The sequence below is a fragment of the Triticum aestivum genome, chromosome 5A (genome assembly GCF_018294505.1).
Source record: "Triticum aestivum cultivar Chinese Spring chromosome 5A, IWGSC CS RefSeq v2.1, whole genome shotgun sequence".
Taxonomy (NCBI): domain Eukaryota; kingdom Viridiplantae; phylum Streptophyta; class Magnoliopsida; order Poales; family Poaceae; genus Triticum; species Triticum aestivum.
Genome location: NC_057806.1, coordinates 127,590,963 through 127,609,725, shown reverse-complemented (window position 1 = coordinate 127,609,725; position 18,763 = coordinate 127,590,963). Strand labels below are relative to the sequence as shown.

Below are 18,763 nucleotides of genomic sequence, written 5' to 3'. Positions count from 1 at the left end.
CTGGATGTATTCTCATCTTGTTTCTTTGTTGAACACGCCTCATCTTGTTTCTTTGTTGAACAGTGATCACGTATAACAGTGTTTCATGGTCTTGAAAAGAATGTTTTTGAACTGTATACCGGCATAACAAGTGTTACAAGTAAAGTTCATGAACTGTACTCCGTTCATGATGGAAAGAGCCCTTCGCTAGCTGATCATAACTTACGATGAGCAAAGCTTCTAAAGACGGGCTAAGATGAATGTAAACCTCTGAGCCTGCCCTGACAGCAGCCAAGGGCCTACAGTTGAGCGGACAGTATTTCATTCCATGTGTCTGGAACACCAGGAAGGCACCAGTGCAAGCAATCTTGGACCCCTGGTGTAGCTCTGATACTGTACTTTGATATGTGCCCTTCGTCGCGTAGCCGTGAAAGCGCGGTGATATCCAAGAGCTTGATCCTAGTGCCTTTTGCCGCTCCTTCGCTGTCGGCATCTTCGGAATGATTCTGAAACACCCTGTTACCCTTGGCCAAAGGATCTTTGTTGTTGCAAGTGCCTCCGGTGTTCCACTCCCCATTGAAGAAATGCCTTGGTGACAGTGATCTGTAGAATACCTTCAGGTGGGGATATCTAGGAAGCTGGGCATCTAGCCACTTAATAACACCATGTATAGTGAAGTTTTTCGCCTTCCACATGCTGGCGATCTCTCGGTTGTTATTCGGTGCTCCTGAGGCGTACATTTCCCACTTGTTCGCCTTCAGCTTACCCCTGTTCCAGTGATGCCCGGTGTTCAGAACAAGGACGTGGAGCCTGTGAAGGTTCTTCTTGAGAAACGAAGGTGGGCGATCAAGGTGCATGGCGTAACCGGCAGCTGGATTTGATCGCCTGAGAGGCTCCAGATCGCAGAGCGTCGATGACCAGTAATACAGGACGGTCGTGTTTGTGCTCCGGAACCGGTAGGCCGAGCCTACTGACCGTGTTGGTCGTTTTGCACGATGTGTCTGGGCCATTCCGTACTTGGAGCCAACATCTTCCACATCTGAATCATGTTTCCCAGATGCCGCAAGCATGCACATCATCGACTGGAACATCTGCCTCCCTAAAGAGTCGCCTACATAAGCAATGGTTTTATCCTGCATTCTGAAACATGTCCAAATTAGTATGATATGATGATTACCTGAAAAGCTCTAAAAATCCTTAGCGAAACAATGTAGCGCATAGCATCTCCTGCTGTTATGGCCGGTTTAGCTAGGCCCACCAGGTAATCTTAGACCACAAGTTATCTTAGGTTAATTCTTATACAATTTATCTAGGTTATAAATATAGGCTGTAAGACTCTTTTTGAAATTAAGCAATAAGAATATTATTATCTCTATTGCCCGGTTCCCAGAGGAGCCGGAACCCTAGCCGCCGCCATCTCCCTCCGACGCGACGGCGCCCAGCCGCCGGCGCGTCCGATCATCGCCCCGTCCCATTCCATCCTTCCCCTACAACCTCCGGAGCAAATCCGGTAGGACCCCTGTTTCTACCAATTTGGTATCCAGAGACTTGGGTTCGGTCATGTCGTCATCAACACCCACGCCGCCGCTGCCATCATCACCACCGCCCCGATGACCAATGCCGGGTCCCCAATGCCGCCGGCCCCCGTCACTTCCGCGCCGCCGACAACCTCCGTCTTCACGCCGGAGGAGATGACCAACACCCTGCGGGACCTCGTGACGGCCGTCCAGGGCATCTCCCTGTACTTGGCCAGCCCGCACACCACCCCGCCGGCTGCACCCCCCGCCTACAGCCATCCGGCGACGCACTGGCCGATCCAGAACGCGTCGGGCCCGAGCGGGACGCCCCTGCTGCCGTTCCAGGCGGGCTACACCGGCGGGCCCCCGCCACTGCTGCACCTGCCCTGGTACTCGGTACCCGCGGCGATCGCCGGGGCCCATCCGTCGCTCCAGCCGCCGCTCGCCCCAGCGCCGTCCTGGCCGCAGTGGCCCGCGCCGGTTCCCGCAGCGCCACTCGCGCCTCCCGCACCCGCCCCAGCGCCGCAATGGCCGCACTGGCCCGCGTCGGCCCCAGCCGCGCCAACCGCGCCGGTCCAGCTCCCACCGCCGCCGCCCAGCTCCGGACTGGGCCAGTCCACACCAGGAGGATTTCCGATCCAGCAGGTCCGGTTTCCGCCGTCACCGTCCCCGATCCCGGCCTGGCTAACCGGGACGTCGCCACCGCCAGTTTACACAGAGGTCGGGGACCCACCGGTACCCACGCTGCAGTCTGGGGCCTCGTCCGGCTCCGCAAGGGCCTACGACGGCCTTCCTACTGCTGACCAGGCGCCGTCATCATCACTGCTCCGCACCGCCGAGCCGGTCGGCCATGGCGCGTCGACCCAGACGCCGCCACGGTCCGCCAAGATCGATTTCGCCACTTATGACGGCATGAAGGACCCGCTTAACTGGCTCAACCAGTGTGAGCAGTTTTTCCGTGGCCAGCGCACGCTCGCGTCGGAGCGCACTTGGCTGGTATCCTACCACCTCCGTGGTGCAGCCCAGACCTGGTACTACGCCCTCGAGCAGGACGAGGGCAGCATGCCCCCTTGGGAGCGCTTCCGCGAGCTCTGCCTCCTTCGCTTTGGGCCTCCGGTTCGCGGGAGCCGCCTGGCGGAGCTCGGCCGCCTTCCCTTCACCTCCACGGTGCAGGACTTCGTCGACCGTTTCCAGGCCCTGGCATGCCATGAGTCGGGCATGACAGCGCAACAGCGGGTCGACCTCTTTGTCGGTGGACTTCCGGATCACATCCGCGTGGACGTGGAGCTTCAGGGACCCCAGGATCTCCACTCGGCCATGTACTACGCCCGCGCGTTTGAGCGCCGCGCGGTGGCCATCCAGCAGGAATCACCGTCCCCGACCGCTGGGTCGCTACCCTGTCCGGATTCCGCGCAGGGTCGGCCTGCGCAGGCTTCTGCGGCACCCCTCGCCGCGACCGCAGCGCGCCAGTTTCACCGGCTCACCTCAGCCGAGCTACTCGAGCGTCGCCGTCAAGGGTTGTGCTTCAACTGCGACGAGCCCTACACGCCTGGCCATGCCTGCCCGCGACTCTTTTACCTGGAGGTTGCAGACTACAATCCGGAGGACGCCGTCGCCGCCGACCTAGCCGCCCCAGCTGTCGAGAAGGTGTTTGACGCTGGTTGATCGCCTCAAGGAGTTCCGCAAGCACTTCCCCACCTTACAGCTCGAGGACGAGCTGTTTGTGCAGGCGGGGAGAAGTGTTATGGCCGGTTTAGCTAGGCCCACCGGGCAATCTTAGCCCACAAGTTATCTTAGGTTAATTCTTATGCAAGTTATTTTAGGTTAATTCTTATGCAAGTTATCTAGATTATAAATATAGGCTGTAGGACTCTTTTTGGAATTAAGCAATAAGAATATTATTATCCCTATTGCCCGGCTCCCAGAGGAACCGGAACCCTAGCCGCCTCTAACCCTAGCCGCCGCCATCTCCCTCTGACGCGACGGCGCCCAGCCGCCGGCGCGCCCGATCATCGCCCCGTCCCACTCCATCCTTCTCCTACAACCTCCGGAGCAGATCCGGTAGGACCCCTGGTTCAACCACCTGCAAATTCAAACTGAAGGAGCAGCAACATTTACCTTGTCAAGAATTGGGCAGCTTGAAACGCTGGCATATCGCAGCCTTCAGGCTGCCATCTAAATTTCTCGTAAGCGAAATCTGTGCGTTGTGTCAATCTGCAGTTCCAGCTCTCAGAGAGCCATCTTTTACATCTGGGGCCAGAATACAGTGGCCTGTGGTTATCAGGAACCCATTCTCCATTCCTGTAGTCACATTCTAAAATATCGATGAAGCAAAATTTAGGAGAAAACTAAGCTTAACATAATACTCCTTCCATAAAGAAATATAAGAGCATTTAGATCACTAAAGTAGTGATCTAAACGCTCTTATATTTCTTTATAGAGGGAGTACATCTCAAAAGGCAATAGCACAAGCTAGCAAAGGGTGTGAGATAGTGAATTACCTTTCTTCTGAGGAGGTGCTGTTCCCGCGTTATCAGCGACATCTTCAGAGTTATGAACTATGGACAGAGGTGGAGGTGCAGAAATGCCTTCCTTTCCTACTTCAGTGACCGACTGCACCAATGGATCGATGATGGGGGGGTCTTCCTCCATGGAGGTATTCCGATCTACAAACTGTGAGTGAGCAACAGAAATTTACTGGGAAAACAAGCCCCAAGATGACCCACGGAGAGGACCTTGAAAGAATATTAGTTCCTGGGCTTATAATTTGAGAGGGCCTGGATAACTCACTCAAGACCAATGGCTCCGGTCGGAGGATACCAGGACTGTACAGTGATCCCTTGTCCCATTTCCAAAGAAGAAACACCGCAAAGATGGCGAGGAACGCAAGCCTGAGGTGCCTGAATCTCAGGCCATTTACACACACCAGCCTCATTCTCCTCTACTGAACTTGAAGCACAGATTTCTTCAAATGACATATACGTGGTGATGGCACGTAGCTGGTTCATACAAGAAGGGAAGGTGAAGTTAGGTAGCAGAAAAATGTGAGGTTAGCTAGAAGAAAATGATGAATGTTATGTTAACATACGTTAGATGCCTAACATGTAATATCATTTTTTTTTTGGCGCAAGCAAAGGGCATGTGGGAAGTTTGGTACAAAAGGTTGGTAGGTAGCATATAAACACTTTCCTGACCTTACACAGGTGAAGTTTGAATTTTGAAGCATCTATATCTACTCCTTTTATAGGAGTATATCTATATATGTATCTTATATCTATACTTCTATATACTTAATATAAAAAGAGCGAGTTGCAGAGATCCAACACATCTCACCGGTTCAACCGCATCTATCCAACGGTTTATGTTGCTCCGATGTTTAGCGCTAAACATGTTTAGCACTCTCCCCTAATTGATAGCATACCTAATATCAGCGATAATTACATGCTACCTAATATCAACGTGCACTTAAGATCTTGCCAAATATTATTTTTCAATGCAATTAAAATTAACCTACATTGCATGTAGACGATTACTAGTAGCAATTGACAAGGCACATAATGATGGTGACTACGCAACCGCTCGGAGCATCAATGGCTTGAGATTTTGCTTATACTTGAGATGGACAAATGACCTGATATGCATGACCGCTGAAATGGCTCTAGTCAAAGAAGACCGCAATTCCAAGGTTAGAGCAACTCCAACGGGCCGACCCAAACGGATGGCGCTTTTGTTCATTTGGGTCGGCCCGGTGGACACAAACGTCCGGAGCTGTGTTTGGGTCGACACGAGCGCCCAACGCTGGTCCGACCCATTTTGTCAGCGCGTCAAAAAAAGAAGTTTAAAAACATTTTAAAAATAAACACATGCATGTAATTAAACGTAAATGCCGGTCACGAAGGCCGGCGAAAGTCCACATTACATTAATTAACATAAAAAACAAAAAACTAGACGACGCGCTGCCTTAGGCGTCCTCGTCGGCGTCGGCGTCGGCGTCTGCATCGGGGCCAGTGAGGTCGATCAGCGTCGGCGCAGGGCCGACCCAGGAGAACGCCGTGTTCCAGAAGGTGGCGATGTCGGGCTGCGCCGCCGCTGCCTGGGCTTGGCGCGCCTCCTCTTCGGTCTCGCGCTCGAGCATCTGCAAGCGCCCGCCCTCTCGGCGCTCCTCGGCCAGCCGAACGCGGCGCCAGTGGTCGAGGTAGGTCGCCTCCTACTTCTTCGTCGCCCGAGCCAGATCGGCGGAGCGCTGACCCACTCGCGCACTACTCCGGTCCAGGAGTAGCGCTCGAGAGGGGCCGGCTCCTCCGGCTCGGCTTTGGGCGGGGACGTCAGGGTCACCGGCGGCACGACGCAGTCGCCCGCTGCGGAGAGGGCCATGGCCTCCGCCATGGCAGCCTGGAAAGCCGCCTCATCTGCCTCCCTCCACCGCTCCTCCTCCTCCTCGCTCTCCTTAATGGCCGCCTGGTAGGCGGCCTCGGCCTCCTGGTCCTCGTCGCGAACGACGAGCGGGGGCGGCGGCAGGCTGCGGTCGACGCCGCGGACGCCGCGTCACCTCGCCTCCTCATGCTCGAAGGCGAACCATCGAGCCCAGTTGGGCGAGTCGACGACGTAGTGCGGTTCGGCGCGCTGCTCCGGCGTCAGCAACGCCCGCCGGCGCCGCACCTCCTCCTCATGGGCCCTCGCCGTCCGCGGCGCCGCCGGCACTGGGATCCTCTCCGGATCCAAATGCCAGTCATGCGGCAGCGTCGTGTCGGGGTACGGCAGAGGCACGCGGTGCTGCCAGTGTCACTCGGCCTGGTGCACCAGCACATTGATGCGATGCCTCTGCCGGGGAGCGTGCGGCGGCGCGGGGAGGGCGGGGAGGGAGGGAGAATGGTGGGCGGGGGCCTTGCCCTTGCCGCTGCTGCCGATGCCGGAGAAGAAGCCCATGCTGGCGGTGGCTAGGGTTGTCGCCGGCGTGGGGGCAGGGGTGGCCAGATGGGGACGAAGGCGAGTGGCAGTGGATGATGACGGCCCCGCCGCACGCCCGGCTTAAAAAAGGACGATCACCATCGCTGACGCGTGGGCCCAAGGTGGACGGTCGTCATAATTAATGTTGACCATCGTAGTTGGACGGCCGCCAGGTGGGGACGCGGCGGACGGCAAGGAGACGCGCGGCGCGTCTGCTTCGCGTCCGCGCCGACGCATTCCAGACGTAATTTTGGGCCAGAAATGGGTCGGCGTGGATGCCAGGCGGACACGATTTGAGTTTGGGTCGACGTGTTGGGCCTCCACTTTTGTCCGCGCCGACCCAAACGGACGCGGGCGGACGAAATGGGTCGCCCCATTGGAGTTGCTCTTATGTCATTCTCGGGTCATAGTAGACCCTGCTATTCTAGGGTGATGAAATTCAGTTATGATTCATGGAACGCCATTCTAACTTTCTAAGTTGTGTATCCTGGCTACATCAGCACTGAGCAAAGTACTCTGTCTAGTTGGAACATCTCTGCGGACTGCATGCTGGAGCAGAAGTCGGGAAAGTTCATCTTTGAACAACCCAAAGAAAAAGGTGAATTATAATCTAGTAGAGCAGAGTGTGTGTGTGGCAAGATTGGTACAGAAAAAAAGGCAGTAACAACTAGCAAGATGTGCTTTTGTGATCCGGTTGGCCGGGCGAAATATGGTTGACCAAGGAACACTCATTCAGTTATTCTGATTCCGGCCTGGGGAACCCACTAATTTGTAGGTGTCTCTCTCCTCCCCAGCAAAAGAAATGGCTATAATTCAGAATCCGAATCTGAACTCTGCCAGCGATGAGAGGAAAAGAAAAACGAATTCTTCGAAGCTCAAGCAAAGCAGCTAGGGAGAGCCTGAGAGGTAGAGGCAGTTGACGTACCCGTACTGACTGACCTTGGGGCTTGAGCTCGCCGGCCGAGCAACCCGCGGCCGAGCAGGAATAGGGCAAGAGGCTCGCTTCTCTCCAAATCAGCCAGCCGGCCGGCCGGCCGGCGGCGAGGCGAGACAAGGAGGCCCCGGTTCTTGGCCAGGTGTTGGGGGCGGTTTGCGGGTGTGGTTGCTCGGCTGTGGTCCAGTGGGGCTGCGGCACGGAGCAACACGTACACGAGTGGTAAGTACGGTCTAGAAGGGGTACGTGACGTACGATGTGCACGCCAAAGCGTTGCCATGGTGGTGCGTACTAGGTTCTTTTCTTTGGTTTTTCTTTTGAGGTTTTTTCTTTACTTTGGGGAAAACATTTCCACCTGGCGCTCGCTTCGATTGTACGTCTAGCACCCCTGCGTTGGACAAAGCCCAAAGCATAATAGTTTTTGGACGCCGATAAGTGCCACACACGTGGGCGTTAGGGAGTCCGCCCACACATTTTGTGTGGTGTATAAGAGGAATAGCCCACACACCTACGTGTGGGCAAAACGACTAGCGCCCACACGCCTTTTTTTCTCCTTCTGATCCCTCTCACACGCGTGCGTGTGGCCGAAGTTGATAACGCCCACACACCCGTATGTCAGGCCTCGTACCTTCTGGTCCCGCACGCCACGCGTGACGGTCACCGCGCGCCCGTAGTTGCCATGGTCCAGACCCTCGTCCATGTTCGTTTAACTGTAGTTGCCATGTCGCTGAACTATGGTTGCCTGTCGGACAACTGCAGTTGCCATGGTTGCTCAACTGCAGTTGCCACGTATGGTTTGATCTAATGTAGTTGCCATGATTTCATAACTTTAGGAGTTGCCACATACTAACACTAGGCAGTTGAGAGAGTTGTCATGTGCTCACAAGCATGCTAGGGTAGTTGCCATGTAAAAAGGAAGAGTTGTCATCTGCTTACGTGCACGTTAGGGCAGTGTCCATGTACATGCACGTTAGGGCAGTTGCCATGTACCATGCAAAAACATATGACAACTCGATAAAAGAGAGTTGCCATCTGCTTACGTGCACACTAGGCAGTTGCCGTGTACCCTACAAAACACATGGCAAATTCGGGTAAAAAAGGAGAGTTGCCACCTGCTTATAAAGCACACTAGGGGCAGTCGCCATGTGCACTGCAAAACACATGGCAACTAACAGCTTGGGTGTGGGAGAGGAGACGGGCGTGTGGGCGAGATGGCAAATGCCCATACACTAGCCCTTGTGTGTGCGTGCAAAGTGGCGTGTGAGCGAACTGCTGAACGCCCACACACCAGCCCCTCCTGTGTGGTGAAACGGCCGTGTGGGCGACCGGCTGAACGCCCACACACCAGGCCAGTCCTACGTGGCACTAGAAACATGCCAAGATTCGTGCGCTCACGAACGGACGCGAATCCACGCGGGTGGGCGAGATGCAAACGCCCACACGTGTGGGCGTTAACATTTCCGTAGTTTTTTTGGTCGTCCCTTTTCTTCTTCAAGCAACGCATCACATCCTTATCTGCTTCCCGTGATCCCACGACCCATTTCGCGCTCCGCCGGTCCACTGCGGCTTTCCCGGCGGAGCTCCACCACTGGAGCGACCTCCCTGCTCCCGACATCTCTTAACTCCTTAGAGTTGGACGCGAACCGGCATGGGGCAGCGAGCCTAGATGCTGCAAACCGGCTGGGGACGTGAACCAAGGCAACGTCGACGGCGGCCGCGCGCGGGGAGCGGGGTGCACCGCGTGCTGCAACCGCTGCAACGGGTGCTCCCCATTACGGTGACCACATGTTGCAACCATGGTGGTCGGGGTGCGCCTGACGGCGGTGACCGAGACGACCACGAGGCTGCAAAGGGTGGTGAGAGAATGTTGGAACCAGCAAGGAGATGTCATGGCTGCCTGCTATCATGGTCACACCCATGCATATACAAGTGTTGCAACTGTGATCTAAAACAGCTTCAACAGTTGTTGAAAAATGATTCAACCATGGATAGAGAAAGATTCAATCAGCACTGCCCAACAAGGAAAAGCTTCAACTATTTGACAGAAAAACTTCAATCGTAGATAAAGAAAGCTTCAACTACGGCACCACGCAAGCGGAAAAGAATTGCAACCATTGACAGAAAAACTTCAACCATGGGTAATAAATTCAACTGTAGTTGGATTTTGCTACTACCGACGATGTTTTTTGCTACTACCGGCTTTGACGATTGCTACAACCATTGATGACGACCAGAGACCCATGACGGTGACGACGACCTTTTGCTGGAACCGGTGTCATTTGTTGCTATTACCAGTGTTGATGATTGCTACAACTGTTTACGAGGACAACAACGCCGGCGACGGCCTTTTTGCTGCAATTGGTATTTTATTTTGCTACTACAAGTGTTGACGATTGCTACAACCATTCACGAGGACACTGACGACAGTAGCTTTTTCAGCGGCGCGGCAAGCCGCGGTGTTGCAAGCAGCCTTTGATGGGGACGTGCGATGTAGATCCCTTCCACCATGGATGCAACAGGGAAGGCGAACGAAAAAGCTGCTACAGTCAACACCTTTTTGTTTGTGATTGACAACGGCAAGCGTCGCGGGGACGAGGCAAGGAGGAGAGGCGGGAACGGGTGTTGTAGGGTGCGTGGGAGAGGGGCGACTACCATGCGGCGACCTACGCATGGAGGAGAATGAGGAATAGTCGTGAAGCGGGGGAAGGAAGAAGAGGGCCTGGGTGGATAAGGATCAAACGGCTCGGGACGGGTCGATCTGACAGCTAGTGTGCGATCCGTTGAAACGTTGGGCCGGCACGCCGAGGCCTAGCATTGGACATTGGGTGGATGGGAAGGATTTGGTGGGAAAAAAGTGAGAAGTGTTTGGGCACCATGGTGCCCTTTTTCAAAAAACCATTTTCTACAACGCAAAATATTTGAACTTTATTTTGTAGAAACACACACACATGTACACTATATATATCTTAAATTTCACAACGTTTTACTTTCATACTTGGCGTATAGAGAAAAGACAAATATGTATTTACAAATTGGCCATTTTTTGTTTTTGGACCGGAATTTTATTCTTTTGTACAAATTACAAATTACATTTTGTCAAACCGAAATTTGATGGATCCATAGTTAACACATACAAGTTTCCACGGATTTATTTGAAACTTCTAGATATGGTTTTTTAGTTTTTTTTCTTTCAGAAAAAGGTACCATACCACAAGTTGGCACTCATAGATCCACTCTCAATACAAGAAATCCATGGATCGAGATGAACAATATCTCATCAAAATATGAAGGAAATATGCCCTAGAGGCAATAATAAATTTATTATTTATTTCCTTATATCATGATAAATGTTTATTATTCACGCTAGAATTGTATTAACCGGAAACTTAGTACATGTGTGAATACATAGACAAACAGAGTGTCACTAGTTTGCCTCTACTTGACTAGCTCGTTGAATCAATGATGGTTATGTTTCCTAACCATAGACATGAATTGTCATTTGATTAATGGGATCACATCATTAGAGAATGATGTGATTGACTTGACCCATCCGTTAGCTTAGCACGATGATTGTTTAGTTTGTTGCTATTGCTTTTCTCCATAACTATACATGTTCCTATGACTATGACATCATGCAACTCCCGAATACCGGAGGGACACTTTGTGTGCTACCAAACGTCACAATGTAACTGGGTGATTATAAAGGTGCTCTATAGGTGTCTCTGATGGTATTTGTTGAGTTGGCATGTATCAAGATTAGGATTTGTCACTCCGGTTGTCGAAGAGGTATCTCTGGGCCCTCTCTGTAGTGCACATCACTATAAGCCTTGCAAGCAATGTGACTAATGAGTTAGTTGCACGATGATGCATTACGGAACGAGTAAAGAGACTTGCCGGTAACGAGATTGAGCTAGGTATTGAGATACCGACTATCGAATCTCGGGCAAGTAACATACCGGTGACAAAGGGAACAACGTATGTTGTTATGCGGTTTGACTGATAAAGATCTTCGTAGAATATGTAGGAGCCAATATGAGAATCCAGGTTCCGCTATTGGTTATTGACCGAAGACGTGTCTCGGTCATGTCTACATAGTTCTCGAACCCGTAGGGTCCGCACGCTTAACGTTCGGTGACGATCGGTATTATGAGTTTATGTGATTTGATGTACCGAAGGTAGTTCGGAGTCCCGGGTGTGATCACGGACATGACGAGGAGTCTCGAAATGGTCGAGACATAAAGATTGATATTTTGGATGACTATATTCGGATACCGGAAGTGTTCCGGGTGATTTCGGAGAAAACCGGAGTGCCGGAGGGTTACCGGAAACCCCCCCGGGAGAAGTAATGGGCCACATGGGCCTTAGTGGAGAGAGAGAGAGGGCCGGCCAGGGCCGGCCGCGTGCCCCCTCCACCTCTAGTCCGAATTGGACTAGGGAAGGGGGCGGCGCCCTCCCTTTCCTTCTCCCTCTCCTCCTTCCTTTCCCCTCCTAGTAGGAGTAGGAAAGGGGAGTCCTACTCCTACTAGGAGGAGGACTCCTCCTCCTGGCGCGTCCTGCAAGGGCCGGCCGGCCTCCCCCTTGCTCCTTTATATACGGGGCAAGGGGGCACCCTAGGACACACAAGTTGATTGTTCCAAGCCGTGTGCGGTGCCCCCCTCCATCATAATCCACCTCTATCATATCGTAGCGGTGCTTAGGCGAAGCCCTGCGTCGGTAGCAACATCATCACCGTCATCACGCCGTCGTGCTGATGGAACTCTCCTATGAAGCTCTGCTGGATCGGAGTTCGTGGGACGTCATCGAGCTGAAGTGTGCTGAACTCGGAGGTGCCGTACGTTCGGTACTTGGATCGGTTAGATCGTGAAGACGTACGACTACATCACGCGTTCTCATAACGCTTCCGCTTATGGTCTATGAGGGTACGGGGATGATACTCTTCCCTCTCGTTTCTATGCATCACCATGATCTTGCGTGTGCGTAGGAATTTTTTTGAAATTACTACGTTCCCCAACAATGGCATCCGAGCCAGGTTTATGCGTAGATGTTATATGCATGAGTAGAACACAAGTGAGTTGTGGGCGATACAAGTCATACTACTTACTGATGACCCACAAGTATAGGGGATCTATCGTAGTCCTTTCGATAAGTAAGAGTGTCGAACCCAACGAGGAGCAGAAGGAAATGATAAGCGGTTTCCAGCAAGGAATTCTCTGCAAGTACTGAAATAAGTGGTAACAGATAGTTTTGTGATAAGATAATTTGTAACGAGCAACAAGTAACAAAAGTAAATAAGGTGCAGCAAGGTGGCCCAATCCTTTTTGTAGCAAAGGACAAGCCTGGACAAATTCTTATATGATGTAAAGCGCTCTCGAGGACACATGGGAATATCGTCAAGCTAATTTTCATCACGTTCATATGATTCGTGTTCGGTACTTTGATAATTTGGTATGTGGGTGGACCGGTGCTTGGGTACTTCCCTTACTTGGATAGGCATCTCACTTATGATTAACCTCTATTGCAAGCATCCGCAACTACAACAAAAGTATGAAGGTAAACCTAACCATAGCATGAAACATATGGATCCAAATCAGCCCCTTACGAAGCAACGCATAAACTAGGGTTTAAGCTTCTGTCACTCTAGCAACCCATCATCTACTTATTACTTCTCAATGCCTTCCTCTAGGCCCAAATAATGGTGAAGTGTCATGTAGTCGACGTTCACAAAACACCACTAGAGGAGAGACAACATACATCTCATCAAAATATCAAACGAATACCAAATTCACATGACTACTAATAGCAAGACTTCTCCCATGTCCTCAGGAACAAAAGTAACTACTCACAAAGCATAAACATGTTCATAATCAGAGGGGTATTAATATGCATATAGGATTTGAACATATGATCTTCCACCAAGTAAACCAACTAGCATCAACTACAAGGAGTAATTAACACTACTAGCAACCAACGAGCACCAATCCCGGACTTGGAGACAAGAATTGGATACAAGAGATGAACTAGGGTTTTGAGATGAGATGGTACTGATGAAGATGTTGATGGAGATTGCCCTCTCCCGATGAGAGGAGTCTTGGTGATGACGATGGCGATGATTTAGCCCTCCGGGAGGGAAGTTTCCCCGACAGAACAGCCCCGGCAGAACAGCCCCGCTAGAACCCTAGATTGATTCCGCCAAGGTTCCGCCTCGTGGCGGTGGAGTTTCGTCCGAGAAGATGGCTTATGATTATTTTTCCGTCGAAAGAGCCCATATATCAGAAGATGGTCACCGGAGGGCCACCAGGGGGCCCATGAGGTAGGGGGGCGCACCCAGGGGGGTAGGGCGTGCCCCCACCCTCGTGGGCAGGGTGTGGCCCCCCTGGTGAAGTTCTTGCGCTCAATGTTTTTATATATTTGGAAAACATCATCCGTGAAGTTTCAGGACTTTTGGAGCTGTGCAGAATAGGTCTCTAATATTTGCTCCTTTTCCAGCCAGAATCCCAGCTGCCGGCATTCTCCCTCTTTATGTAAACCTTGTAAAATAAGAGAGAATAGGCATAAGTATTGTGACATAATGTGTAATAACAGCCCATAATGCAATAAATATTGATATAAAAGCATGATGCAAAATGGACGTATCAACTCCCCCAAGCTTAGACCTCGCTTGTCCTCAAGCGAAAAGCCGAAATAGAAAAATATGTCCACATGTTTAGAGATGAAGGTGTCGATAAAAAATAAAATACGGACATGAGGGCATCATGATCATTCTTAGAACAACAACTTATATAATTTTTGTCATATGATATCTTTTGCTAGAGTAATAATTCAATCACAATATCAAGTATGAATCGTAAACTTCATTGAAAACTAACAAACTATAATCTCAGTCATTGAAGCAATTGCAATTTATCATAACATAGGAAAGAGTCAATGTATAGGAGCTTTTCAGCAAGTCCACATACTCAACTATCATACAGTCTTTCACAATTTCTGACACTCACGCAATACTTATGGGTATGGAGTTTTAATCGGACACAGAGAAAGATAGGGGCTTATAGTTTTGCCTCCCAATGTTTTACCTCAAGGGTAATGTCAACAGTAATAGTTCATGAAAACCCACATCCAATTAGCCATATATACCAGGATCTTTCCAACATATTGTGCTTGCCAAAGGATAAAATGTGAAAAGGAAGGGTGAAGATCACCTTGACTCTTTTGCAGTATAGGAGATAAAAGTAAAAGATAGGCCCTTCGCAGAGGGAAGCAGAGGTTGTCATGCGCTTTTATGGTTGGATGCACAAAATCCTAATGCGAAAGAACGTCACTTTATATTGCCACTCGTGATATGGACCTTTATTATGCAGTCTGTCGCTTTTATTACTTCCATATCACACGATTGTATAAATCTTATTTCTACCACACCAATCAATCATACATATTTAGAGAGCAATTTTTATTGCTTGCACCAATGACAACTTACTTGATGGATCTTACTCAACCCATAGGTAGGTATGGTGGACTCTCATGGCAAAACTGGTTTAAGGGTATTTGGAAGCACAAGTAGTATTTCTACTTGGTGCAATGAATTTGGCTAGCATGAGGGAGAAAGGCAAGCTCAACATGTTGGAGGATCCAAGACAATATAATTTATCTCAGATGTAAGAAAACATAACCCATTACGTTGTCTTCCTTGTCCAATGTCAACTCTTTAGCATGTCATATTTTAATGAGTGCTCACAATCATAAAAGATGTCCAAGATAGTATATTTATATGTGAAGACCTCTCATTCTTTATTACTTCCTATTAATTGCAACGATGACCAAAACTATGTTTGTCAACTCTCCAACTTTTATTCATCATACTCTTTCTATGTGAGCTCATTACTCTCCATAAGAGTCACATGATCTTTTTGTTTCTTTTTATTTCTTTCTCTTTTCTTTTATTCACTTAGGATCATGGCAAAATAATCAAGCCCTTGACTCAACACTAATCTTTATTATATAGCTCACGGACTCGATTACATAGAGGGGTAATAAAGCAAAACTCACAACTAGATCATACTAAGAACTTTTATTCTACTAGATAAGATATTACCAAAAGGATCAAACTAAGAAAAATGGTAAAGATAAAAGTGATGGTGATACGCTACCGGGGGACTCCCCCAAGCTTGGCAGTTGCCAAGTGGAGTGCCCATACCCATGTGGTTATGTCTCTCTTTTCAGGGATGGTGATGTGATGTTCTTGGCGATGATGCCCCTTAGGATTGATTCTTCTCCTCAAGCTTGTTGACTTGCTGCTTGAGGTCCATTATTTCCTTCCGGAGTTTTCCTGTAACAGCCAAAGCTCCCTGAACCCAAGGGTGTTGCATAGCTGTGGGAGAACCAGTAACACTCTTTTTCATATTCTCATAAGAAAGAAATCTGACATTGGAAGGGATAACCGAGTTTGGAATAGATGAGCTCTGCAGTTCTCCCATTGTGAATCCAGCTTGGAGGCGGGAAGTGACTTCTTGATCCTCCATGGCATCTATTCTCATCAAATCAGCCTCCATCTCTTCCTCCGTTGCTGGCCCAAAGTGGTCAGCATTGTTGTTTGCCCTTGGTTCCGATGCCGGATGAGACACCCGGCTCTCCCCGACTGACTCTTGAGAAGACATCTTGCTCTAATCTGCACCAGCAACAGCTCGAAACAAAAACAAGAGAATTTCGCATGATACGGGAGTCAAAACCCCCGGGAGGTTATATAATGAATTTTTACCGACCAAAATACGTGTCCTGTAAGAAAACGGAGTCCGGAGAGCACACGAGGTGCCCACGAGGTAGGGGGCGCGACCAGTAGGGTAGGGCGCGCCCTCCACCCTCGTGGGGCCCTCGTGTCCTTTCCGAACTGCTGCAACTTATATTTTTTTAAATATTCCAAAACGGAGAAATATTGCCTTAAAAACTGTTTTGGAGTCAGTTTACTTACCGTACCACATACCTATTCCTTTTCGGAGTCTGAAACATTCCGGGAAGTGTCCTTTATGTACTACTCCGGGGTTACGATCTCAATAACATTGGTTTCAACATTTATGGGATTACCTGAGATATAGTGTTTGATTCTTTGACCGTTCACCACCTTCGGATTTGTGCCTTTGAAGTTGTTGATTTTTATGGCACCGGAACGATAGACCTCCTCGATAACGTAAGGGCCTTCCCATTTAGAGAGAAGTTTTCCTGCAAAAAATCTTAAACGAGAGTTGTATAGCAATACATAATCACCTACATTAAACTCACGCTCTTGTATTCTTTTATCATGCCACCTTTTAACTTTTCCTTTAAACAACTTGGCATTTTCGTAGGCTTGGGTTCTCCATTCATCAAGTGAGCTAATATCAAATAACCTCTTCTCACCGGCAAGTTTAAAATCATAATTAAGTTCTTTAATAGCCCAATAAGCCTTGTGTTCTAGTTCAAGAGGTAAGTGACATGCTTTTCCGTAGACCATTTTATACGGAGATATACCCATAGGATTTTTATATGCAGTTCTATAGGCCCATAATGCATCATCAAGTTTCTTGGACCAATTCTTTCTAGACCTATTAACAGTCTTTTGCAAAGTTAATTTGAGTTCTCTATTACTCAATTCTACTTGACTACTAGACTGAGGGTGATAAGGAGATGCAATTCTATGATTAACATCATATTTAGCAAGCATTAACATCATATTTAGCAAGCATTTTACAGAAAGTACCATGAATAAAATGTGATCCACCACCAGTCATTAGATATCTAGGGACTCCAAACCTTGGAAAAACAACTTCTTTAAGCATTTTAATAGAAGTGTTATGATCAGCACTACTAGTTGGAATAGCTTCTACCCACTTAGTAACGTAATCAACAACAACTAAAATATGTGTATAACCATTAGAGGAAGGAAAAGGTCCCATATAGTCAAAGCCCCAAACATCAAATGGTTCAATAACAAGTGAATAATTCATAGGCATTTCTTGACGTCTAGTAATATTACCAATTCTTTGACATTCATCACAAGATAAGACAAACTTATGGGCATCCTTGAAGAGAGTAGGCCAATAAAAACCAGATTGCAGTACCTTATGTGCAGTTCTTTCTCCAGCATGGTGTCCTCCATAAGCTTCGGAGTGACACTTGTATAGGATCTGTTCCTGTTCATGCTCAGGTACACAACGTCTAATAACACCATCTACTCCTTCTTTATAAAGATGTGGGTCATCCCAAAAGTAATGCCTCAAATCATAAAAGAACCTTTTCTTTTGCTGGTATGTGAAACTAGGTGGTATAAACTTAGCAACAATGTAATTAGCATAATCAGCATACCATGGAGCATTATGAGAAGTATTTATGACATTTAATTGCTCATCAGGAAAGCTATCATCAATAGGTAGTGGGTCATCAAGCACATTTTCTAACCTAGACAAGTTGTATGCAACGGGGTTCTCAGCTCCTTTTCTATCAACAATATGTAAATCAAATTCTTGTAGCAAGAGAACCCATCTAATAAGTCTAGGTTTAGCATCTTTCTTTTCCATAAGATATTCAATAGCAGCATGATCAGTGTGAATAGTTACTTTAGAATCAACAATATAAGGTCTAAACTTATCACAGGCAAATACAACCGCAAAGAATTCCTTTTCAGTAGTAGCATAATTTCTTTGAGCATTGTCTAGAGTTTTATTAGCATATTGAATAACATTTAGTTTCTTATCAACTCTTTGTCCTAGAACAACACCTACAGCATAATCACTAGCATCACACATAATTTCAAAGGGTAAACTCCAATCAGGTGGCTGAACAAAAGGTGCAGAGATCAATGCTTTCTTAAGTATTTCAAATGCTTCTACACAATCATCATCAAAGACAAATGGTATATCTTTTTGTAATAAATTAGTCAGAGGCCGAGAGATTTTTGAGAAGTCCTTAATGAACCTCTTATAAAAACCGGCATGACCAAGGAAACTTCTTATACCTTTGATGTCCTTGGGACATGGCATATTTTCAATAGCACCAACCTTGGCTTTATCAACTTCAATACCTCTTTCAGAAACTTTATGCCCCAGGACAATACCTTCATTAACCATAAAGTGGCACTTTTCCCAATTCAAGACAAGATTAGTTTCTTCACATCTCTGCAAAACTCGATCAAGGTTGCTCAAGCAATCATCAAAAGAAGATCCATAGACGGAAAATTCGTCCATGAAAACCTCACAAATCTTTTCACAAAAGTCAGAGAATATAGCCATCATGCATCTTTGAAAGGTAGCAGGTGCATTACATAAACCAAAAGGCATACGTCTATAAGCAAAAGTACCAAAAGGGCATGTAAAAGTAGTCTTTGATTGATCTTTGGCTGACACAAGTATTTGAGAGAAAC

The 18,763-nt window shown here is 48.6% G+C and overlaps 1 protein-coding gene across 3 annotated transcripts; it reads right to left on the bottom strand.

Annotated features, from left to right (window-relative positions):
* Positions 1 to 66: 66 nt before the first annotated feature.
* On the bottom strand, positions 67 to 7,635 carry LOC123102601 (protein trichome birefringence-like 16). Of its 3 annotated transcripts, none has more exons than XM_044524003.1 (5): positions 7,383 to 7,635; positions 4,287 to 4,495; positions 3,998 to 4,162; positions 3,615 to 3,810; positions 67 to 1,119 (listed from the first exon to the last, which is right to left on the bottom strand). In XM_044524003.1, exons 2-5 carry the CDS (start codon positions 4,429 to 4,431, stop codon positions 279 to 281), a joined length of 1,347 nt encoding a protein of 448 aa, XP_044379938.1. In that variant the 5' UTR covers positions 4,432 to 4,495; positions 7,383 to 7,635; the 3' UTR covers positions 67 to 278. The 3 variants fall into 3 exon arrangements, with proteins under 3 accessions (XP_044379938.1, XP_044379939.1, XP_044379937.1); XM_044524002.1 differs by having other exon boundaries at positions 92 to 1,119; positions 7,369 to 7,622; XM_044524004.1 differs by lacking the exon at positions 7,383 to 7,635 and having other exon boundaries at positions 3,998 to 4,169.
* Positions 7,636 to 18,763: the final 11,128 nt, after the last annotated feature.

What these genes read in the sequence shown, in the direction of transcription:
- LOC123102601 (XM_044524003.1), bottom strand. Translation starts at nt 4,431, where the DNA reads ATGAGGCTGGTGTGTGTAAATGGCCTGAGATTCAGGCACCTCAGGCTT. An exon ending in AGCACCTCCTCAGAAGAAAG is followed by an intron (nt 3,811 to 3,997) that starts GTAATTCACTAT and finishes TCGATATTTTAG; the next exon opens with AATGTGACTACAGGAATGGA. An exon ending in GCTGCCCAATTCTTGACAAG is followed by an intron (nt 1,120 to 3,614) that starts GTAAATGTTGCT and finishes GACATGTTTCAG; the next exon opens with AATGCAGGATAAAACCATTG.